The sequence below is a fragment of the Homalodisca vitripennis genome, chromosome 5 (genome assembly GCF_021130785.1).
Source record: "Homalodisca vitripennis isolate AUS2020 chromosome 5, UT_GWSS_2.1, whole genome shotgun sequence".
NCBI lineage: Eukaryota > Metazoa > Arthropoda > Insecta > Hemiptera > Cicadellidae > Homalodisca > Homalodisca vitripennis.
This window is the reverse complement of record NC_060211.1, coordinates 173,303,611-173,329,885: the sequence shown is the minus strand read 5'-3', so window position 1 is coordinate 173,329,885 and position 26,275 is coordinate 173,303,611. Positions and strand designations below refer to the sequence as shown.

Below are 26,275 nucleotides of genomic sequence, written 5' to 3'. Positions count from 1 at the left end.
CGAATGCAATAACTCTATTCACATGTTTTAACACCATTCCTTGTTCCAGATAGAATTTCAAATTTCTCGAATGAACAACATATTCTGTTTTGTTTAAAAGAGTTGTGCAAAGTTTGTTGTTATAATGTTCTGGAGCAAGAGGCAAATCTTTATGATTTTCATGTAAATTCTTCGGATATTCTAGATCGACTTCGAGAATATAGCCATAATCTTCGTCGCCAGTGAGTTCCAAAATTGTTTCTCTCCATTCTGCAGTAGTGTAAGTTTTTGGATCCATCCACTTGATTTCGTTATATGGTAAATTTTGCATAAGTCCATACCCATAAAGGTTGTTTGCATCGACGTACAACAAATAGTTTTCGGGCTTTGTCTTATCAAAATCTTTTAAATATTTGTTATTTGCTTTCACATATCGTTTAATACATTGAGAAATGCCTCCGCGAATACCTTTTTCGATCATCAAATACATGTTATAATCACTAATTAATTGTAATTCTATCTGCGTTAATTTTAACATAGCATCCCAAGCAAGACTGGGAGCTGTTAAATAGTGTGCTGGATCAAGCTTATAGCAATTCAAACAAATGTTTCTGAAATTTTCAAAGATATCAGCGAGCAATAGAACATCTTGAATGTTATAGAGATCGGAGTAATTTCCTAGATTTTTTACTTTTAATTTGTTCCATACATTTAAGTAGTGTTGAAAATCTTTCTCAGATATGCTCTCGTCTGTCAAAAGTGAATAGAAATCTTGAATTCTCAATTCTTCTGTGTAATCAAGTTTTTCAATACTATCGATAAATTCATAGGGAAATATTCCTTTTCCAGATAGAATTTTAAAGATTTCTTCTTCGTCATTTGGTTGTCTATCTAGAATTGCGTTCAGACCATCTTGTATAAAATGATTTGTATGTTTGAAGTCTTCTCTCTTTAGATTTTTAGCTAACTTTTCAATAGACGATGCCATAAATCTGAACGTGTCTACGAAAGAAAACTTGATGAACTTTCTTGGTTTATCATCTTCAAACTCATACCCATATCCTGAATTTACTGAATAATTTATATATTTCTCATCGGTGTTTGCGATCAAATCAACATTACCATACTGTTTTGCCAACTCTTTTACGTACAAATGAGTATCATAACTTGACATATTGTGACAGAAAACTGGAATATTCTGAGGAAATTTGAGATTCAAGTTACAAGATAAATGAGCTGAACCTCTAAATTTACCTGTTAAATGACAATGATCTCGTACTTTTTTTCTTGTTTGATTATCAAAACCCTCACATTCACAAATATGGCAAAGATTTGAATTTTGATATGCAATTTCTTCTTCTTCGGTCAATTTCATAGGTATTTTATTCTTAGAATTATACTTTTTAGCTATGTATTTCGATAATTTATTAAGTTCTTCAAACAATTTTGCAGGAACATTTGGCAAATCTTCTTCATTTTTTGCTCGATAACATATCGGCTTGTACATACGATTGGTCACATTAGACACTAAGTATAGAGTAAAACCATATGGAATGTGCTTCTGAATCTTGGTTGTGATCGATTTTTGCGGATTGTTTTTGCATGTGGGAATCTTCTCTAATATGCTTTCAAAATCCATATAAATAACGTACGGATGGCTAAACTTCTTTTGATAATTAGTAAATTTAGTTGTTTGACCTGGAAATGGCATAATTGGCTTACAAACTTCGTGATTTTTACAAATTTCTAAATGGTCTGCTAAATCTACAGATTTGTAGAAATGGCTTAAACATCTCCTACATAGAAAATTTTTATGTCCATGTTTGGATGTTTGAGAACTCACTAACCTACTTAAATCGGTTATCAAAACAAAATGAGATTTGTCTTCTTGTTTTACATACAGTAGATCAATATTTAATTCTGCATCATATTTTTCAGAAATTTGCAACGGAACAATGTTAAATTTCTCATCATAACTGTAGATATTTATTGACATTTTCGGATACTTGTACTTAGAATTGTAACTTCGTTTTTCAAATGATTGTATATCTTTTAAGGACATTGGATACTCGAAACCTGAAAATATCTCGTCATTTACAAATTGTTCGTATTGTTTTGCTCTATCAGCATTCTTTTCAGGTTTTTCAATAGCACATCGGATAGAATAAATAAAGCAATAATCATCTTTATTTTTTATATTTATACAAGCTTTTTTATCTTTGATTTTCTTTGGTAAATCGATATATGATCCTGCGTTCATAAATTCGTGTTTATTAAGGCTCAAAATCAGTTGTTTACAGCGTTTTAATGTCCATCCAGAACCTCGATTTGGATGATTTGTCTGTTCTCGATGTGTTAATTGCTTAGTAATAAAGTCGTTTATGTCAAAGATTTCGTCTGCTTTTATAGTAAAGTACATTGGACAAGTTTGTGTTTCACCGTTCACTAAAGTTCGTTCGTATTCGCATTCTAAAGAGAGATATCCTTTACTATTTTTCACAGTTTCTTGAAATTTTTCGATTAAACTTTTAATTTCTGGGCGCAAAATAGAAAGATATTTGTAAATTGACATGGAATTATCGTTTAAAATTTGTTAAAATGTATTGCTTGAAAAGACCGTGTATTGAGGATAAAACTTCTACATCAATGATATTTTCAGGTTTCTCATTAAGAGTTTTGTCAATTTCTTCGATCATTTCAGACTTAGTTTTATCGTTTGTTTCAATGGACAATTTCTCAGCGATTGATTGAATTTTTTCATCTTTAAATAGATTGAGATCTTTTTTAATTTCCTTAAAATTTTTCTTTAGTTCACGCAATTTTTCTATATTGTACATCTTTTCATGATCGACAATTTGATTTTCTTTAGCCCAATTCCTCAAATAATTTAGTTCATTATCGTAAATTTGCTTGTTTTTTTCGTGACTTTTAGAATTATAATGTCGGGTAAAATGATGTTCGAAAACATCTTTTTTGCAGTACGGGCAGGATATCTTTTTCCTCTCCATTTAAATAGGGAAAATTTGAATGTGCCAAGTTTTACTATTTAGTGAAATATCTTTTTATTAAGCTGAAAAATAGCAATAATTCAGTAGATTTCTAAGGATTTTTATCAAAATTTGATAAAAATCAGCACAATTTATGGTTAAACAGCCTTTGATTCTTCTATTTAAAGAAGAAAAATTTGTTTAACTAACACTTTGAAAAGTGGAGAATTTTACTAGAATTTTACACAAATCAGCACAAATTGTAGTAAAACAGCTGTAGATTCTTCTATTTATTATAGAAAAATCTGTAAACTAAGACTTAAAATTATTGAAAAAATAGTATAGTTATAGTAATAAAAGTACTTTTATTACTATATTGGTTTGTAGGGGGTAATTTAAATTCTATAATACTATTTTTTCAATATTTTTTTCTTTAACTTTTCCAAGATTTTTCATTAAGATTTTAATATATTTACAACAGAATTTTCGAGAAATATCGTTCACATTATCAACTTTAAAGCTAAAAATTCGCAATAATTAGAGAAATTCAGTAGATTTTCAGGATTTTTCAAAAAACTCTAGTATATGCACCTTAAGAGCTGTGGTTTTGACCCTAAAAAACCGTGTTTTTAGGGTCAAAACCCCGGTTTGTTTTGTGTATTTTGGAAGTATAGTTTTGATTTTTCACCTTAAAAGTGTAGAAGTATTAATTTTTTTCTATGTAAATGGCGCTGTTACAAGAGTTGAATAAGGTTGGTGATTTAAAGTTCAAAGAATACAAGAGATTAATAGAATTAGAAGAAAATAAGAAATACAAAATTTTGAATCTGGAGAAAATGAAAGATAAATTCGGGTTTACAATAATTGCCGAGTTGGAAGATTATAAAGTACACTTACCGAACAGATTTTTGACTGTTTTGGATGAAAAAAAAGATTAAAGAATTGAATAAAAATGAAAAATTACACTTGGTTGTTACTGGAAAGAAGACTATTAAAGATAAAGACTGTGTTACAATTAACTTTGTAGAATAAAGATTTTTCATTAAGATTTCTGGATTTTTTCATTAAAACAGCTTAAGAAATTAGAAGCCTACAATGAACAGTAAAACAGCTATAGATTCGGTTATTTTCCATTCGTGGTTTCCTGTTAGATTTCTTAGATTTGTTTATGGTTCAATGGACAGTATTTTACATTGATTTTCTGACTGTCCCAAAAGTGAGCCAGAATCGGCATATTCATATCTACTTATATATATATATATATATCTATATTATGAAACCATTATCAATCATAGTCAATCCAATATATATTTCTCTACTGTGTATCATTGAATAAAACGAAATGCTAAATACTTCAAATAATATCAATACGGGACGAGTTGGCCCTTAAAAAAATACAAACACGAATATCTTCTCTATGCCCTACAACACAGCATAGAGGCAGTGAAGGTAAGATTATCCACCCATTATCCATCAATCAGAGTTTTGATCATTCGTATTCGTCTACAAAGTTCACGTTGAGTTTCTGAGATCTGTGATTAATTAAAATTGTTAATGGTTTCTAGTGTTTATTGTAATAGTATTTGCTTGAATACCTTTATTTCATCATGGGTAAAGCGAAGAAGGGAAAGAAGTTAGACCATGAGGAAGAAGTGTAAGTTTATTTACTTCAATCTGTCTCATTGGGGTCATATTCTAACCTAAAAATTGTACTATTTTAATATTCACCGGGTTTCAATAGTTACTTTAGGTATCTATTTAACTAATAAGGGTGATTGATCATTACTAAAATTTCATAGGAAATTAGACTAGGCTATGTCTTAAAATCTCTATTATTTTCATGATTAGAAATTGCAGTATTGTTCACTTTAAAACTTTGATAGGAATGTTTAACAAAACATTACTTTTTTTGGTTAAGTAGGAATGATGCAATAGTAATGCAGAACTTATTCACAGCTTAGCTTAAAACTAACAGCTACCATCAGGAGTGTCAATCATAATACATCACTACACTAAGTTAAAATAACAAATCTAAATATGGACTGTTGAAACTAGTAGTCTAGGTATCAATTTACATTCACGTGACCATGGAAAGGTATGTTCATTTTTTTTCCTAAAAACAATAATGAAGAAAAAATTCATCGGCAACGAAAATCAAAGGAGCTACGATTTTTTTTAAATCCTCTGAAAACTCAGTTTTTGACAGTTTCCTATAACTCCATGTCTGCTCAAACTCAGTAAGTTATAGCCAGATTTTAAAAACCGATTATCATACCAACAACGAGAAATTATCGTACTTTTATATAAAATAATCGTACCAAACACATTTAATGAAAAAGTATGTTATGTTCGTATAATAAATTATGTTATAATTAACTTTTGGTTTGTTACTTGTATAAATTTGTCAAAAAACTTTCATGGTACGATAATAACTACCCATCTTGTATCTTACCGGCACATAAAATCAATGTACCTCTTGCAACACTAACCATATTTGACAGTTTGGTATTACTCCGCGCCTTCTCAAATAAAGAAGGGGAGCCATTTTGAATTACTGTTGTTCCTCCGCGTCTATTCTTAAACTCCTAGTTCAGTAGTGGTAATGGCACAAACTTTGTGTTGGATGTTCGGTATCTCATGTGGAAGCAATTCGTAAAGACGATTCAACGATAATTCAAAAATTAACTCGAGCTTGCAAAAGTCGAATCCCAGATCACGTGATGCCCCTACTCCTTAACGCAATAATGTCCGAAAGGCATCAATATAATACAATAATATACTTTCCCCCCAGTTTCATATGCACCTGTGATAATAATACTTGGGTACTTAGGGATTATACCGACCACACCCAGACATGAATCATTATTTGACATTTTGCTTCTACTGATTACTAGATTAGCGTAGAACAATATTTCGTCAATATATAGCAGGAATTGTCTTATCGCAAACCCCTCCCCATCCTCAGACAAAGGTCAAAGTCGAGCGGTCTAGTAGATAACGTGACTGCAGAGTCTCGCCGCCCGTTCAGCTGGTGCCATCGATACAATTTTGTCGACCCGGAAACTGGTGCTAATACTCAACAGGTTGAGCGAATGTGGGGTTCGGCTAAATGGCGTAATAAAAAACAACGACGAACAGCACGACACCATCTTGACTCAGTCCTAGCTGAATACATGTGGCGGTCGGCAGTTGCGGAAATCCACTACACTCACTCATCCCTGATATTGCTGCATTCTGGGCATTACAGGAAACCCAGAATTGATAATCATTGTAATTTTGTAATTAAAGAGTTGCTTTTCCGTTTTATAATGTTTGTTTTTATAAATTTATATTTTTGTGTTCCTCATACTGGTGTGGTCGGTATAATCCCAAAGTACCAATACTTGGCTATAAATGCCCAACCCATGAAAAAAAGTCCATTTTCCATGGTCACGCTAATATAAATAAATACCGTAGTCTATTCACCAAAAAGCATTACCAGTATTTAAATTATCAGTTTGCACTTTTTCAGGCAATAACACTAGAGTTTAGAGCTTCAGAAACAACTAGTTTACAAGACCCACTTCATATAATTTATAAATGGAAAGTGCAATGAATGACTAGCATACCTTAATACATTCTTCTTCGCCTTTAAGCAGCACTGTGGGATTAGTTGCGTCAAACTAACCTAACTTAATTAATATTTTTAGTTATCAAAGTAACCAAAAGTACAGTGTGGTTCCAGAGAATTTATGATTGGTATTTATAGTGCCACCTCACCAAAAATAAAGAAACGCATACCTCAAGATAGTACATAAATTAAAGGTCAGATCATGTAAGCGCTACCATACAATTGGCAAACAATATTACTTAATCATAACCATCGATATAATCAATCGATACTGATTAATTATTTTGAACAATAAAATAAAATAATCTATATCAACAGCTCTAAACACTTTAAAATAATACACTTAGGGTAATATTTCAATTTCACATAAGTTACATTTGATTATTAAAAATGGCAGTCAATTTTATAAAACTACACGACATTGCATTGAATGATGATAAGACGTGTTTTTCGTGGCGTCAACATGTAGGACTCATACCGAAAACCCTATTATGTGAAATTGTGGGAAAGAAACAACGGTACTTTGGGATTATACCGACCACACCAGTATGAAGAACACAAAAATATAAATTTATAGAAACAAACATGATAGAACGAAAAAACAACTGTTTAATTACAAAATTACAAGCATTCCCAGGTATTGTGATCGGTATTGTTGTCGCTGTTACCTTATCTTTCTCGAGAATCCCGATTAGGGCAGGGCGCGGCATCACATCATTTGCACGGTACATAATTGCCTTTCCATTACAATTCAATTTATATTTCTGATCAGCCCCTCTAGAATTTGATATTTTACTGATAGGTACTATCTCGAGGGATGTTTTTCTTTCGTCGACATCACCTTTGGTGCTGCCCCGCGCTGATGGCCGGAGGCACTCGCATTTTGGCTGGCGGAGTGTGATCAAGAATAAAAACAAGTTTTGAGTGGTTTTTCAATAAAGAGTTTAGTTTTAGTTTGGTAATGTTTGTTTTTGTTGAATTTTTGTGTTTGGAGAAATGTAGAGGTAAAACACGGAAGTACAACAAAGCGATGTACCAGCTGAACGGGCGGCGAGACTGCAATCACGTTATCTACTAGACCGCTCGACTTTGACCTCTGTCTGAGGGTGGGGAGGGGTTTGTGATAAGACAATTCCTGTTTTATATTGACGAAATATTGTTCTACGCTAATCTAGTAATCAGTAGAAGCAAAATGTCAAATAACGATTCATGTCTGGGTGTGGTCGGTATAATCCCAAAGTACCGAAACAACTGTAACTGTGAGAGGAGCAAATATGGTCATCTTCAGTTTCCCTAATTTTGGTGATAATAATGTGTTTGATCACTAAATATTAAATTCATATTTTAATTTAAAACATATGATTGAGGACTATAAATACTTTTATATCAATTGATAGTCTAGGATTTGAGATGCGATTAATTGGTATCGATGATTACATTCTTCAATATAAAAAACCGGGTCCGCTTAGCGTACCCTTAGAAGGTCCTTAGTCTAATTCCAATAAAAAGTAAGCACTTTTCAGGCAACATTAATAAAGTTATCTTGGAAATGCTGTATTATTCTAATCTTTGGCTACCAACTCTTTAACTCACTATTTAACACTTTTCATATGGTGTAAGCATTAATAAAGATTTAGCTTCAAGCAAGTAACTCTTAATTAATTTTGTTAATATACGACCTTGCCTAAACCATTAGGCATTAAGAAACTTTGGCTATTCAATTCCGTAATATATGGGCGGAGCATTATAAAACTTGGGTAGAGTACTATAAGCGGACCCGGTTTTTATATTGATTAGTATAATCATCGATACCTAATATTCATATATCAAATATATGAGTCTATCAATCATATCAACTTATCTACGTTCGTAATAACAATCATATTTGAAATTAAAATAATTAACTTTAATATACATAGTGTTGATAATCTCATAAATAATAAAGGAATAACGATCAAACTTGCAATTAGAACTGAAAATAGGAAAAGTCGTTAATAATAAAGAACAAATGATAATACTATAGCAAACATGTTAATTAAACTAGTAAGATGGGAATTTGTACTTGCAAATCGTTCTGCACAAGGCGTGATATTCTGGCAGTGCATAATAAGTTACCAGTTCAATTGCATGATTACGTCTATGTCCCCAGATAGAAAGGTTGGATCAACCCTGTATGGATTTGCTGGGAATACAACTTTGCTTTCTGTTGTGCCAAAAAAGAATAAGGCAGTAATCTTGGTGTCATCAATGCACCACAGCATTGAAACCGGGGACAGAAAAAACAAACCTGAAATTGTATGTTACTACAATAAAACTAAAGCAGGGGTTAACCTACTGGACATGAAATGTGCAACTTATTCATCTAGCCGGAGAACAAGGATGGACCCAAACAGTTTTCTATCAAATGTTGGATATTAGTTGTGTCAACTTTTTGTTGAAAACGTTGTTTCAATTTCCATTTCCATATACATACAAACAAATTATTTTAAAAATTGTACAAGTTAAAAAATGTTAAAGCAATTTTAATGATCAATTCTAATTCACAGATACATGTATTATATGCTACATTGAAGTAAATCTTGAGATTCAAGTCAAAACTAAAACTTAAGTGTATAAAAGTATTTCCGGCCTGAGAGACCGGATGATACTGTTAGTGAATGAAAAATTGATACTGTTAAAGTGTTAACAGAAAATATGAAATACGCCAACTATTTATGTTTTCTCCTCGATAGCAATAATTAACCACTTTCAAGAAGTATTGAAAGCATTCTCTGTAGAAAATCGTACTTCACTTCTGTACAAATAGAGAGATGATCTGCAAGCAGGTTAGCTGATATGCCACTTTTTAAACTTCATTTCACGATCCGCAACGAGCTATTTTATACTAAAATAATACTTTAAATTAAAGTATTGGTACTTATGCTTTATACGGACCTCCCCAATTTTTTTTACAAATTGGGCATAGTTAGGAGGAAAAAACATGTGTAGCATGAATATGAATATATTTACAACAATTAACAGAGAGAAAAAGACGGTTACTGTGTATTGGCGTCATCCCAGAAGTCCACGATGTCCGCTAGCAACGTGTCAAACCTATCGCCTCCGGTCTCAACTACTGCCAACCGCCACATGTATTCCGCCAAGTAGATATCCATATGATGCCGAGCAGTTCCCCTTTGGACCTTATTGCGCCACTTCGCACTGACCCCCACATTCTTTCTACACGCTGCGTGTTGACCCCAGTTTCGGGATCTACGAAGTTGGTGGTTGACCGAAAAAATGTTCAAATCCAGCTCACCAGTTTTTGTATCCTTTCCAGCAGTCAGACATAATCGTACTACCTGGTTCAATATGCTCCAGAATAGAAGCCATAAATGTAGCTGCACAACGGTTCAGTACCTTAACCAAAAATCTAGTATTAGTTTCCCTGCAGAGTACAACAGGTTCAACACATACATCTCTCATGTAATTGTTCCAGTCCACTACTGTGTGAATAGACATTCCCAACTGTCAGCCACACCACTTATCTGAATTTAGTTCCTCGCTCCAACAAGACATAAAACGCAAATTTGTTACGAAAGGTAACCTACTGTGTCCAAACCACATACCGACATGAAACCCCACTTTCTTTTCGCACAGTCTGACATTGCATTTCCAAAAAGAGTATTGTTCGCCGAAATACAACCTTATAGCATGTCCTCCTTCGCATAATTTCATCACGGGCAGCAGACTTCGCAATTAGAAAAAACCCACGGCTTCTTCTTCTGTAGACGGCAGCTCCCAAATCAGCATAGCAACGGCTATGGAATAACTACTGTTGCTGCGTGCCGGCGGCTTGTCAAGCGTCTGTCAGACAGTGACAGGACAGTGGCTCACGCGCCTGCTCTGCATGTCCACTCCCTAGTCTCCTGACCTAGGTTAGGTCAGGTTATGATAGTAATTTAACATAACATAACATAACCTTACTCTACCCGTTTTGTAAAAAAAATTGGTGGGGTCCGTATAGTGCATAAGTTCCAAAGTATTTATACAAGTTTTTGTAATTCAAAAGCAGTATCGGTTGGTTATATTGATAGTTATAATTAAGTACCTAATATCGTTTGTCAATACCAATATAAATAACCGGTTCCACTTATCGTACTCTACCCTAAAACTTGATACCTTGGTACTTAAAACTTGCTCAGGGGTTGGTAAGGGTTTATGTTTAGATACGAGAATATTATTTATATTACTAGTGGAATAGTTATGAACATCACTTTGGGTTCTAAGACAAGATAAATTGTCTTAACATATAAAATTACATTTATAAACCATATATTATTTAAAAAATTCTAAAGTAACGAGGTTTACAATAGTCATGATTATGCAAACATATTACAGATCATTCTAATTGCTCCTTTTGCAAAGTAAAGAGTATTTGCTGTCTGGGAGTAGCCCCAAAAAGTGTTTCCATATGTTTAAAACGTTTGTAAAAAACATTTCTTTTGTTCTTGTCATACACTATTAGTTTAATACTTTTTATGTAATACCTTGCAAATAAATTAATATTGATTTAAGTAACTATTGTTGTATTTTAGCCATGGAAATTTCTTTTAAAGGCCATGGCTTCTTCGTCATCTGCTACTTCTCTTTGGGTATTGTGACCTGTCCAAGATCTTTTATTCGGACATGTACTTAAGGCAGAAACTATAACAGCTCACTGTGGGTGCATTTTCCAGTTGTCTTAAACAGAAACTGTTTGATATTTCTAAGATTTCAGTTGTTGGAAGTTTCTCTGCGATTATAGGTCAACATGTTTTCTGCGTCTGTTGGTATTTTAGTGTTACAAGCACTCATTTGGTTGACCTCCACGTCTATTTCATGTTCCTATAACTTTGTTTAAAGCTAATAAATGTATAATTAACTAGGAAAATGAAGACGTTCAGTCATTAAACAGGCTGTTAATCATATACCTGAAGTGATATTGTGTAGTGTATGCATTGTCTCTACTATACAGTGTCATCGAAAAATAATACCTAGATTTAATAAAATTATAACATCAAAACCTTTCATGTTAAATGAGTAATTCTTTCACTGGACGATAACTGGTGAACGCAAGTTTTGTTTTTAGTTCGTCTGATTGTGTTTCCCTGTCTTTGTGATGCGCAGACAAGCTGCGCAATCGTCAAGGTCAGCCGGCCACAGACGCGCCGCCGCCGCTCAGTACGATGTTGACCATGCAACAAAAAGCACAGTGCGTTATTTGGTACGCGGAGTCAAAGTGAATTGTCAGTTTACAGCGGCTCTTTCAGAGAACATATCCGGGTCAAACAGCACCTGATAACAAAGCTATCGTTCGATGGTTTTAACCAGTTTAGGGAAACAGGGACCGTCGGCAAAAAATCTAGACCAGGCTGACCAAGAACATCAGAAGAGAATGTTAAGCGTATCCGGCAATCTTGTGTTAGGAGCCCAAAAAAATCCATTGCTCGACGAAGTCTTCAACTAAACATTCCAAAAACAACAATACAAAATGTACTGCACAAACGGCTAAGACTTCATGCGTATAAAATTCAGATAAAACAGCAAATAAAACCTACCAACCGCCCTAAACGAACTGAATTTGCAAGTTTTATGTTAAATGAAATTGATGATAATCCAAATTTTCTACAGAGAGTGTTGTTTAGTGATGAAGCTACGTTTCACATAAATGGATGTGTAAATCGTCACAATTGCCATGTATGGGGATCGCAACAGCCAAACGAAATCCACAAGTATGTGCGTGATTCTCCCAAACTCAATGTGTGGTGCGCGTTATTTCATGACAAAGTTATTGGACCTTTCTTTTTTGTAGAAAAAACCATTACAGGCCTAGTTTACCTGGACATGCTTGAACTGTTTGTGTTCCCAATTAGACGATATTGAACAACAGACTGGACACTGAATCATTTTTATGCAAGATGGGGCTCCACCTCACTACCATCGCGAGGTACGCGCTGCACTAAACGCACGCTTCCCAAACGGTTGGATTGGTAGAGCAGCCCCCATTTCATGGCCTCCTAGAAGTCCTGATCTTACCCCTTTGGATTTATTTTTCTGGGGGTACATAAAAAATATAGTTTACGCAGAAAAGATTCGGGATTTGGACCATCTTCGGGAGTGAATTTCTTCCGCAATCTTAACTGTTACGCCAGATATGATTGGACGCACGTGGCAGGAAGTTGACTACAGACCTGATATCTGCAGGGCAACGAACGGTGCTCACATTGAAACATACTAAGGTATGAGAAAAAAAATTTATTTCTTTCCGCACATTTTAAGACTACAACCTTTAAATTACCTTTAATAGTTTTTTTTTATGACAGTTATTTAAAATCTAGGCATTATTTTTCGATGACCCTGTATTTATCTTCTTCCAGAAGGTGTTCAATATTGGCAAGTTAAGTTATTTCAGAGAATTATTGGCCAAAGAATGGATCACAAAATTTAGATCAGATATATGAAATTGAAGAGTTACAACATTTGGAGAAAACATGGTGAAATCATTTCAATAAAATATTATAGACAGCATTTATTGAGGTTAAGTGGTAGAGAGGACTTTTAGGCCTAACTTCGCCTCTAATAAAGACATTTTTCATTTTAGTTAATTTCATTTCATTATTAAATTCCCTCAAAAATAAAGTAGTAATAATTATGATTGAGTTTATTAATTATGTGTATTTTTCAGTGATGGAGATGATATTGAAGTTCCTGAAGATGTCAGTGCCAACAAAACAAAGGAAACGAAAGGGAAAACAAAGTAAGTTTTTAGCTTGTGAATTGTTCCTATTTTATTAGCACTGTTTATAAATTAAACTCTGAAGAAACCTAATGTACAGTATTCATGGTCTTAAATTCAAGAGAGTTGAGAAGTATTCTTTGAATGCCCCCCAAGAACAACAACTTTTAAAAACCAATACATTGGAGTATCGATGGATAAAACAGAATGTAACAAAAGTCTAACTAATCAATGCAGTAAAGTAACTTCAACAAGTATGTTACTATGTCACGTGATAAAATGTTATAAGATCTTCTGTGATTTTCTTATTATCATCAAGAATAGTGAGTTACCACTAAGACCCATATAAAAATGTTAGAACTTTTTATTGCACAAGTCTCAAGTCTCTTGGATCTTTCTATTAAGAGTTATCGGACAGACTGACACACAATGACACGATTTTAAGAAGGCCTTGTCAAGTCCGTAATAGGGGAATCTGTTATGTCTTATAAACACTTAGGCTACATAAGTCAGTAGCCTATCTTCTATTATATCCTGGCGACAACTGAGTGTCTTCAGTGAATCACTGTCGAGTCCGTAATAGGAGAATCTGTTATGTCTTATAAACACTTAGGCTACATAAGTCAGTAGCCTATCTTCTATTATATCCTGGCGACAACTGAGTGTCTTCAGTGAATCACTGTCGAGTCCGTAATAGGAGAATCTGTTATGTCTTATAAACACTTGGGCTACATAAGTCAGTAGCCTATCTTCTATTATATCCTGGCAACAACTGAGTATCTTCAGTGAATCACTTTTGAGTCCTTAATAAGGGAATCTGTTATGTTTTATAAACACTCAGGCTACAAAAGTCATCCTGCCTTCTATTACATCCTGGTGACAACCAAGTATCTTCAGTGAATCATTGTCGAGTCCTTAATAGGGAAATCTGTTATATCTTATAAATACTCAGGCTACATACAAGGTCTGTCCAAAAAGTATCCGACCGCCAACCAGTAGGCAGCCGCGGCTTAACCGACCGGTACGAACCGGTTATTGGATGGGAGGGGCGAGCCTACTCCTTCCCATATTAGGCATTGAATACGATCCGGTCACTCATTGAGTCACAGCACTTTGTTCCGTACAGTACTGCCGTGTGTGTGTGTTGCATTTCAATATGACTGAACGTGTTGAGCAGCGCATTAAATTTTGCCAAAAACTTGGCCATTCAGCATCAGAGACGATTACTATGATACGGAAAGTTTATGGTGACGTGTGTATGGGTGATACACAAATAAAAGAGTGGTTTAGGCGGTTTAAAAATGGCCGCATATCAGTGGAGAGTGATGACCGATCTGGCAGGCCTTCAACGGCCAGAAACGCTGAAATTGTAAAAGTGTTTGTGCAGCAATTAATGAAAACCGTCGATTGACTGTCTGAGAGCTGGAAGAAGATTTAGGAATACCAAACTCGTCAGTTTGTAATATTTTACATGAAGATTTAAAAATCAACCGTGTTTCGGAAAAATTTGTTCCTCGGCTGCTGAAAGAAGACCAAAAGAACTGTCGACGTGAAATCGCACAGAACAATCGGGATTTCATAAAAAGTGACCCAGAGCTATTTAAAAAAGTTATTACTGGTGATGAGTCATGGGTTTATGGCTACGACCCTGAAACAAAGGCTCAATCTTCACAGTGGAAAACTCGCAAAGAGCAACGTCCGAAAAAAAGCAAGACAAAGTCGAAGCAATGTTAAGACAATGCTGACAGTTTTTTTTGACCAGGACGGTGTTGTTCATCACGAATATGCTCCAAGAGGCCAGACAGTGAATAAGGAGTATTATCTTGAGGTCCTAAGGCGGCTACGAGATGCAGTGCGAAGGAAACGACCTGAACTATGGACAAGCCATGACTGGATCCTGCACCACGACAATGCACCAGTTCATTCCTCAAATCTTATTCAGTTTTTTGGTCAAACACGACATCAACCAACTACGATGTCTAATGTTACTGTAAAAAGTACCATGAGCTAATTTTCAATTATTTCACAACTTTGTAGAACTACACAGCATATTAGTAAAAAAATTCCTTAATATTTTAGTCTCTTACAAAATGATTTTATTGCTTAGATAGTTGTGATCTAATGCACTATCAAGCTTATTAATTCATTTCTCAACACTTTAACTGCGACTAATTAGTGCTACAGACTTAGTTCTGGAGATTAGTTCCATACATTGCTCTACAAAACATGTGTCAATGACCTTAATAAATGTGCACTGGAAAAGGTGGGCTCGTACTGAAAAGGTTTTAATATTTGAAAATACATACTACTGAGGTTAAACTCATATGGAAAAGATTTGATTTCGCGAAAATACTCCAGTAGAGGTTAGAGTTTTGACCTGAATGTGGGAGAAAAATACTCTGTGCTATTGATGTTTAAAACAAATAAAAGTCATGCTTTAAACATAAATTGTTATGGCGATTTCAAGGGAATTAGAAAAATGCAAGTGTTATCAAGAAAGTTGTGCTGTTTGAGGGTTGTTTAGTGAAGGTCAACTGTAGTAAGTAAAAGAATTCTTTATTTCAAAATCTCCTCTACAAAAGTCACCAAAATACCGGTCTCTTAGTTGGAGGATAGCGTTATACCCCTTGGGACTGCTGACAACTGTTGTTAAATCTCCAAAACTAATTTTTTATTACATAAACACTGATAAAATGTTGTGTTCTACCTTTCACAGATATCTTTTCGGAATAGTTCTAAATATTACTATAATTTAACCAGCAACTTTAATCTGTTATAGGATTATATTTAAAATCCTTAGATTATATTTATTGTTATACTGGAAATTGACTGAGGTATAATTTGAGAAGTGTGTGAGAGGAATCTAGAATACGAGTTCACAATACTGGCTGCCTAAATTGTATTATCTAAATAATTAACTTTTTAAATTCTGTGATGAATGTTGTAAAGATAATATTTAATCTTAGCCAATTTGAGTAAACATCGTTGCCTGATGTGAGTCTAAGGAAGCCATAAATATGTCAGTAGCAATCAGTAGATTTTTGTGTCACGGTTGCCGCTACAATTTAAAATGTCCACTACATGGTTAAATTGGCAAGCTTTATCATATTGGCAATGTGAGTCACTGGTGACTTATAAAAAAGCATCAGTACGTTACAGTTCACGGGTGACTTATGGCAATGGCTTATTTTGTCATCTGATAGTTTAGTGTAGGTTAGCGATAAAACGCTCTAGGTCACCCATGACTCATTCCGCATATTATTTATATTAATTTAGTTGAATATTGAATTACTTATTAGGTAAAGCTGCAAAACATGACGAAATAAAGATTTGCTCTTTAGATTGGAGGCCGATGATTAACGTAGGAGACAATGACAGCAGCTGAAATGAACATGAACAAGAAATACATCTGATCATGTCTAAAACAATAACTGTGTAAGCAAGATAAGTCATGTGGTACTTATTGCCACTTAAGTGTCCAATTAAATCGTTAGACAATTGTTAATAATTTACGTTCTGCGAAATAGAGTATGTTACATGAAATCTGGTAGGGTTCTCGATTACAATTGTACTATGAGTCATCTGTAAACATGACTCATCTGTTTTGGTAGCGTAATCTGTTCATGGTGTAGTGAATGTGCCAATCCTTGTATTCATGCCAATCAGATGATATATCCATTTCATAGCTGTCATAGTTCAATTAGTTGTGGTTATGTGTGTATAATTATGTGTATTCATTTGATTTGATCCTTTCCTTCGGAAGTTATAATGGGTTCATTGTAAGTCTTTTTATTTAAAACTGTAATTGTACTTTTCATTATGTAAAAAAGTATGTACTGGTATCATGAAAACAATCTTGGTAACTCTCCAATGTGGATGTCATTTTATTGTATACAAGGTTGGAGTAGCCACATCTTGTATCTCGTAACAGGCTTCGCTAAGGTTGCATGCAAATTTCAAGGCTATAGCTCATTTTATTCTCGATCATATAGACAGACAGACATCATACAGAAAAGAAATTTCTACATTCTCTTAGCCTACAAGAAAAGAAATTGTGTCAGTAAAATAAGTGATAAGCTTCAATGACGCCCAGCCAAATTCCATGATCGGACGTGAACCATCACAGACTCATTTTTTTCTACGTAGAAATGAAGTTTCTTGCAAAGTTTTAAGTCTGCTCATGATCTGTATTGAGATATCTTGCCATGTAATACATTCACATTTTTGTTCATTGAGTTAGTTTTCAAATTAGTGTAAAAGTACTACAACGAAATAGTGCGGTAAAATGAGATCTTGTTACCAACTTTTAACATTGACTTTCACTTTATGAATGATCTACATTTGTTAAGGTGTCAGATGTTAAATTCACATATGTTTGTACTCAGTTTGTTTACAAAATTATTTATTCTGCAATTTTCTTGTCGCCATCTAGGTTACGTATAAGACCAATCCATAAATATTTGCTAACACTCAGCCAAATCCTATGGAGTGACAAGCACCATCATCAAACTCAGTGTTGCTAATAAAGTATATAAATGAACCTTCATGGAAATTTTCAAATCTGTAGGTCAGTATGTTTTTCAAGATATCGTGTGAAAAGACAGACAGACAAAAATGAAATTTTTCTAGCCCCACGAATGGTAGGCTTCACTAATGCTCAGACACTAACAAACTCAGATATTTTTGTATTTTATTTTATGGTGTCGGAAGGATATTCCATATCACTTCCTGTGATGTAAATAATCTTGAACAGTGACAACCATGCTTTAACATCATGCAATGAGCAAACAATTGATTGTGGATATAAAACTCTTATCAGAACATGCAAATCATTACTATTGTTTCAGTTGAATTTTACTGTTATCATCTCAATGTCTTATGACAATATTATAATTGCTCCAGTATTTTAAAATGTTCAATCCAATAATATTAACCTTTTCAAACTAATTTTCAGAGGTAAAACTGAAGACGTGGAGAACAATCTGATTGAAGATGAGGACGACGTGCAGAGCAAAAAGAAGAAAGTAAAGAAAGAGAAAAAGAAGAAAGGTGATGATGATGATTATAATGAGGACGTGAATGAGGTTTCAACAAAACTCCAGGAAATTTCAACAAAGGGAAAAAAGGAAAAGTTGAAGGTATAAGACCTGGAAGGTTTATTATGTTAACGAATTTGCTAACATAGGCTAACCATACTGCTGGTTTTAATATTACAAGTCACAGTACTATTTGGTATCTAAAATATTAACCCTTAAAGCGCTAATTTAAATTACTGTCAAACGCTAAGACATAAAAAAATATTTTTTTTAAAATTTCCCAATGCTAATTTTTGTTTCATATTCCTTGGTATTACCTTTATAAAGAAAAATAATAAACATGTCATATTAAATTTTTTTGAGAATTTTATTAACGACCAACACACACGTAGTTAAACAGCTGAATGAAACGAACGCGTCTGTAGGCGTATTCCGCGTCACGGGCCATACAAAAAATGGCGGCGAATTCTTTCAATCCGAGTAGATACCGTTACAATGTCCACCAACGGTGACAAAGCGTTTTGTCTAGTCCTGACTGTCGAAAGGAACATCGATCTGCTCTCTTACGATAGCTTTACTACTAATTCTTCGCCATTTCAAAAGTAAAGCTTTTGCGTTTGTAGACGTAATCCGCGTTTAAAGCATCGGCAGTTCCGCGTCTACAGGCGTAAGCCGCGTTGGATAGGGTTTAATGATCAGCTAAAGTTCATTGTAGCTTAGATTGTTCTTATATCTGTTAAAGTCAGTTTGTGTGAGAAGGATAACTTTTTTGTACAGTTAAAAACACTATATGTATTAAAAATGTATACATTCTCATGTAACGTGTTAATCCCCGGTGACGTTATGCACATGTTACACCACTAGTACTGACAACGCCAGCCACACTAGCGTCAATCAAGTACAGGCGTATTTTAAGCTGCTGAATTGTTTACTATTTAATAATAAATCATAATTATCACTATATCAAATGTTTATTTAGATTTCTAAGAATACCAAATCGAACTTGGTTTTCATAAATCAGTCTTCAAGGTATTGATTATTTTTTAACCTTTACCACTTGAGTGACAGCTGATTTTTAGTCAGCTGTTCTGATTACCAGATTGAGATTCCCATTATTCTCTCACTATTATTATCTGGTATAGATATTTGATAAGTATTTTGGATGTCATCACCATTAGTACCGATGACGCCACAGTGTTACCAGGATACCGTTTATTATAAAAATACAATTTATTTATAAAAGTGATTATATTCCTTAATTATGGGGCTAAATGAATACAATAGACCAACAAAATTTGAATTTCGAGTACTATATTATGCCGAAATAGCACAGAGCTTGAATGTAATCATTCTTTCCAAGAAAAGTCAAACTTCAATCTATACTAGTGTATCCCTGCAAAATAAGTGGCTAGAAATATCACAGGCCCCAACAAAAAAAAGTCTTGAAATAAAATATAAAAACAATTCTATTTATTGCTTATATTTTTAAATCTCTGCTATATCTATGTTTTTGTAGTTTTTAAATTTATAATGAGAAAAAAAGTCAAATTATTTTTCATTTTTCTGTTCCCTCTAACTGAAAAATGTAGTGTTTGTAAATATTTTAAGTAATTTATATATTATAGAGACAGTTGCGTTTCAGAGAGATTTTATTCAGTTGCAGATTTTTTTATTTGTTTGTTCATTTTTCTTGATAAGGAATGGATGCAAAAAATGATACTTTTTAATAATTTTTTTGTTCAAATCATACTAAAGCTCAAAATGAGTGTATGGGGATATACAGCAGGGTAAAGAACAAAATACTCATAATGTTTTATATAAAAGGCTGTTTTTTTATCATAGCACTATGTACTTCTTGTAGAATTTCTCTCTTCCATGGAAAAGGTACATTTTTATCTTCAATTAAGACTTGTCATTTCAATTTTTCTTGAGTTATAGTATCTATCACAAAACGTGTTTCAAATTTAAGCTGTTCAAATATAGTTGAAGTTTTGAAGATTGTTTGATTAATTAGTTTCAATCAGATAAAGTAAAATTTTAGATATATATATATATATATGTCTACAATTTACTAGATTGAGTTTTTAGATTGTACTTTTTTATTTACTTTTATATTTGATCTACTGTTTATAATATCAGTACTATAAAAACAATTAATGAACAGATGTATATAAGAAAATATAATGTGTATTTGTTTGTTATATTTTGTATTATGATAACATATCACAAATACCTCAGTAAAAAACCAGTTATATGTGTTTCAGAAAAAAGGATCTGTTGAGTCTGAAGATGAAGACGGTGCTGAGGAAGGAAAAAAAGTCTCTAAAAAGGATACTGAAAAGAAGAAAAAGAAGAAGAACAAGAATGACTCTGATAGTGATAGTGAAATTGTATCTGAAGTGCGGACTAACAAAGGTGCTAAAAAACCGGGTTTTGCATTGTTAGCAGTGTCTGATGAAGAGGAGGACAAGCCAGAAATAGATGTTAAAGAAGATTCGGAAAGTGAAGTAGTAGTAGAAAGGACTAAAGTGAGTAAAAAAGGAGAAGGATAAGAGTGGTAAGAAAGGCAAAAAGAAGAAGAAAGATGAGGAGGATGATGAAGATATCGAAAAAATGTTGGCGGAGTTACAGATTGAATACTCAGGAGGTGTTGTGCCAAAAGAAGAAAGCGTTGAAAAAGAAGCTCCAGTGAATGAAGAAGTAGAAGATAAAAAGAAGAAGAAGAAAAAGAAGAAGACGGAGAAGGATGTTGACGAGGAAAAGATTGAAGAAACAAAAGATGAGGGTGATGGTGATAATTTTGAAGGCGGCACTGTTAAGACTGCTGCTCAGAAGAAAAAAGAGAAGAAAGAAAGGGAGAAACAAAAGAAATCAGAAGCTAAGAAAAAAGGTATGTGACTGGTCTAATATTTGAGCTTCTTAAGAAACATATTGTTATATTGCCTGCAGTAATACCCTTGTTAAGTAATTGTAATCAAAGTCGGTAAATCGTAAGATCAGCGACACTACCGCTCCGATCACCGTAATTTTTTGCACACTAACACAGGTTAACGTAATTTCACCGCAAAAAATAGTTCCAATTGTCGCCGGGGCCGTTTACCCCCTCCCCCCAAATTGAAAAAAATTAAAATTAAACAAAATTTTAATAAAAACAATTAAAATTTAAAAAAATTTTTACTTACCTTAATGGTATTTTTTTATATTTCTGATCAGCCCCTATAGAATTTGATATTTTACTGATAGGTACTATCTCAAAGGATGTTTTTCTTTCCTTGACATCAGCGCGGGCTTTGGCAGCACCACTTCGGCAAGCCCACGCTGATGGCCAGAGGCACTCGTCTCAACTCGATAACAACTAATTAATTTGTAGCTTGTCTTCGTTGGAAGCACAAAACACATTAACCCTCTCCCACTCGCATTGTTTCCAGGCGCTCACGGTGCTTCTAACCTGAATTAATTCGCTCTGCCGGTCGCGCTCGGTCAAAATACGCTGCGTCTCAACTTACATACGTTCTGTCATTGTAATTAACTATAATTATATATATTAATTATTTCACTATATATTGATTCAATGAAGTTAATTGTACGAGACCAGGGAGGGGGCACACGGACAGCTGGGCGCCGGGTTGTTTGTTGCGCAGTTACTTGGTGAAGGTCATTGTCTTGCTCGCCGTCACTGCCACTGCCACTGTGATCACTCCGAACTACATCCTCAATGCCAGCAACCACTTCACAAAGCTCTGGTACATTACTACACTCACTTGAATCGTCGCAATCACTACTAATAACGAGATCGATTTTTACTGTCACAAAGTGCACGACTACAACCCGCCATTGTTTCCGCACAACTAATATAAATAGCAAAATAATGGAATAAATCTACTGTAAAAGTAAAGTAAATGGTCCTCCTGATAGCAAACAACCCGTAGTAGTACAAACTATTGCTACTCGAGAGCAGCACTTATCGGCTCTAGTAGATAAAGCAGTGCGTGCCGATCTGTGCCGTTTAGGCTGCAGTGGCTATGTTGTGGCTGTGCCGATTCATGCCTTGCGAGCGGGAGAGGGTTAATAACACGCTTTTCATCAAACAAACATGCTTCGAAGTATAGCGTGTGACAAGAACCATCGCACGCCATGTTAACAACTTCACTAATTATTCATTGTCCATGTGGGTTTGTTTTTTGACGTCTGGCGGTCAATTGAAGCCGTCCTATAGGTCACGTGATCTGCCCGGCCAATCGGAAACTTTCCTGTTTGTCACGTGACTACTGTCAACTCATCAAAACGACCATGGTCGGCCATTATTTTTAGTTTGGTAGTCGAAAATCTTGTTATTTATGTGTTTTGTATTGCCAACATTGTACTGCCGAAAAAAACGGTTTTTATATGTTAGCGACAATCGGGACTATTTTTTTCGGTGAAATTACGTTAACTTGTGTTAGTATGCAAAAAATTACGGCGATCGGAGCGGTAAGTCGCTGATCTTAATATTTAACTTACCTCAAAGTCATTTTTAAATTATCAATTAAGAGTCAGATTTTGTTTGATCTTAACCCCATATGAACAATGTTAAAACTTGTGCAATTTTGAGTATTATTTTTAACTGTAGAACTATGTGACGTCTCATTGTAAAGATACAATTAATTGACATCCAAAAAGTATTTTAGAATATTTTGGTAGTTTATTTAGAAAAAAATAACATTTTTTGTACTTCACTGTTTAAACATTAAGACAAGTAAACACTTTACCAAAAAGTCTTTGAGTCAAAGAAGTAGGTGTTAACCCTGCCTGCCTGACTGTCTGAAAGTATTAGATGTTCAGCATTTAGATCTTTGTGTGATCCTTCTGGTGGATTGCTTTCTGCTTGGAAGACTGTGGCATATATCCTTGAGAGCATTACCAATGTGGCTCCTGGCCCAAGTACTCCAAATCCTGCCCTGAAGTCTAGGCATGAGCGATCAGTGTAAATCTTCAGAGCACCTTTAGTAAGATAGGCCTCCTTTGTATTACTTTTATCTCTACTTTCTATGGAGACAAAATATGGTTTAATCAAAGGAGTATTTGCCTGACGATGGAATGTTTGATTCTGAAAGACGTTACAAAAATAAAATTAATATTTGAACATTTGTAGTAATTACTAGTGGTATTAAAAAGAGTATTTCTTTACCATGCACTCCATACACATAAGTTATAAGCCTTAGAACATTCTGTTATTATTGCTATGTATCCTTCTGAAGAAAATAGGCTTTATCTCACCTTTCTACTCAACAGCTTCATAGCACTTAATGCAGCTGGCTTTGTCATCTCTGCCCCAGAGGAGTGTATCCCAGTATCACTTTCAGCAGTGCCAGAGTTGGACAGGAGCTCATTCCTCTGGTAATGCTTCTCTTACACATGCTAGCGTCTAAAGACTAGCCTCTTGGCTGCTGTATTTTATTTCTAGCTTTGGCCACTACACAAGAACTGCATATGCTACATTGCTTTTATTTCGGCTTCATAGATTCAATATATCATCCTAGGTTTCAATCTCCATTTATATCCAAAGAATCCTATACAAAGCACCTTATCGTTGCTTTAGATAAAATAATTTTTTCAATATATACTCCTCGGTACTTGACCACATTGAAATTCATTATTCTATTACCTTCCAGAACAACTTGAGCTAGTGTAAAGTTACTTGTTCTGTTGAAGGTTATTATACATGTTTTTGATGTGTTAATCCTCAGACCCTCCCCATGACACCAGTTGCTTATAAAGTTAAGGGCTTCTTGAGTGAGGTATTTCGAAATACCTGTATTCCTTCCCCTCACCATAGTATTCCTCCCTGGAGGGGAACTCTTTTCGGATCATAACTGTGGCCGATTTCTCTCTGAGCTTTGCTCTTACTTGGCAACTTTTTTAAGAGGGCTACAATCTACTTGATGGTATCTGAGGGAACTCCAATCCTTTTCAATGCTTCCTATGTGGATTCTTGTACAACTCTGTCGAAAAGCTAGTTCAATGTCCATAAAGAGACTAACTAGGGCTTTCTTTTTCCTTGAAGACGTCTTTCAATTCCTCCACTAAACTATGGATAGTGGTAGTGGTTGACTTAACTTCAACATGTGCATGTAGAAATAGACTGAGTGGGCTAACCAACAAACTTTTCATCTCTTATGTGTCTATTTATTATGTATTTCATTGTTTTCACTATGAAAGAGGCTAGGCTGATCAGCCTTATGACTTAAGAGAATATCTAACCCTTGTCTCATAATAGGGCCGGAAAGATTCCGTTCAACTCCGATGATTTAATGGGCTTTATAAGAAGTGACAACACATTTAACCCTTTCTGCTGAAAAGATTTTTCTTGTTTGCTATCTGGACCTGGCAACTTCCCGACTGGACCCCCTCCCCTGCCAGAGGAGAATACAAATTCTTATCTCGAGGCGAGAGTCCGCCCCAGAATGTGCGTCTCCAGCAGCAACTCTAAAGTCTCCTGCCTATTCTTACTTAGACTACTGTTTGCCTTATCAATAACCCCAAATGGTTAGAGTACTAATTTTGGGGACAGTGTTATAGAGGCTGGTAGCTTCTGGTAAACAGTTTATATTTTTACAGAAGTTTCTCTCCAATTTCTTTCTTTTGTTAAGGGCTTTTTATATAGGTATCATTCACCCTGTTCTTTTTACCCATAACCTCTTTGTCCACCAAGGCACATTTTTCTTAAGCTCATTGCTTCTATGACTTTTTCATAAGGCTTTATTTTCTACCGTTTTTTCCAAACTTGTAGCTGTTTCAGGGACCCCCTGTTTTTCAGCAGTTTAGTTCACAAAGGCACAGTCTGTAGCTAAGAAAAGAACACAAACCTACTCTTGTCACTCCTACAGTTTCACTCGGTCCCACCAAAAAGTCTTTACTGTGCTTTTAAATACTTAAGAATTGGAGTCGTTTGTGTTGTTTGGAAAAGTAGGTAGGCAGTTGCATTTCTTGCGTGAAGAATCTCTCCCTCTAACACAATCCTCAAAACTTGCCCACTCCCAAGGCCTGAGAGTTTCCTGTGTGTACAAGTGATGATCAAGATCTCTTTTGTCTTGTTGATCACTGGAATTTTGGGGAGTTTGGCTCCTCTTCTTCTTCCACAATCCCTTCCAGAATAGCATTCTGAATTGCGTCCATTTGTTCCAGTGTAAGGAGGGTTTCAGAAAAACCCTGGAGTCCAGTATTCTTACCGTTATTTCCCTCAGTAACCCCTGGCCGGTAGCTCATTAACCCCTGTCTTCACAGGCAAGGATTGTTGTTAATGACATCTCATCAACAGTTTGTCAAATGAAATTTTAAAAAAATCTCGCCTATGTTCAAAGCTCTTAAAAAACTCATTTTAAATAACTGTTTAGTACTGAACGTACTTATAGCATGGAAAAATAAAACTTGGGAACTGTCCCATTCAAATCATTGGTACACAAACTTTTTTGTGTTTCTGCCAAAGCTTCAAAGTCAACAAATATGTCCATAACCTTAATGATCTTGTCTAACTTATTTATTCATCATCACAAGTATTTTTGTACTATAAATATAGTTTTTTAATTATGTTCAAATGTTTAATTATTTTAAATATTTTAAAAAGAGTTTCATCACCATTATCACAATATGAAATTGTAGTTTTTAAGTAAGTAAATTATATTTAGATTTGATACAGTTGCATAAAATGTGAAATATAATAATTGTAATGATATTGAATTGTTTTTATTGATTCATATAATGCAGGAATTTACCGAGAAGAAAGATGTTGATGAGGCACCTGAGGTTGAGGAGGACCATCCACCTGCACCTGTAGAGCAGAGGGAGGACAAGGCTGAAAGGTAATGTCTCATTTATGTGTTTTATTTCTAGATCTTTGAAACACTTTATTGTAGGTTGATATGTTTGT

General features: G+C 34.5%; 2 protein-coding genes across 2 annotated transcripts; both read left to right on the top strand.

Annotated features, from left to right (window-relative positions):
• Window positions 1-4,417: 4,417 nt before the first annotated feature.
• Window positions 4,418-21,052, top strand: LOC124363189 (nucleolar protein 58-like). Its single transcript, XM_046818342.1, has 4 exons — window positions 4,418-4,620; window positions 13,283-13,354; window positions 18,288-18,471; window positions 20,634-21,052. Exons 1-4 carry the CDS (start codon window positions 4,574-4,576, stop codon window positions 20,919-20,921), a joined length of 591 nt encoding a protein of 196 aa, XP_046674298.1. The 5' UTR covers window positions 4,418-4,573; the 3' UTR covers window positions 20,922-21,052.
• On the top strand, window positions 20,983-26,211 carry LOC124363735 (protein PXR1-like). The gene is made up of 2 exons (XM_046818998.1): window positions 20,983-21,256; window positions 26,111-26,211. The coding sequence occupies exons 1-2, from the start codon at window positions 20,983-20,985 to the stop codon at window positions 26,209-26,211; spliced, it is 375 nt and encodes a 124-aa protein (XP_046674954.1).
• The last annotated feature ends 64 nt before the right edge of the window (window positions 26,212-26,275 follow it).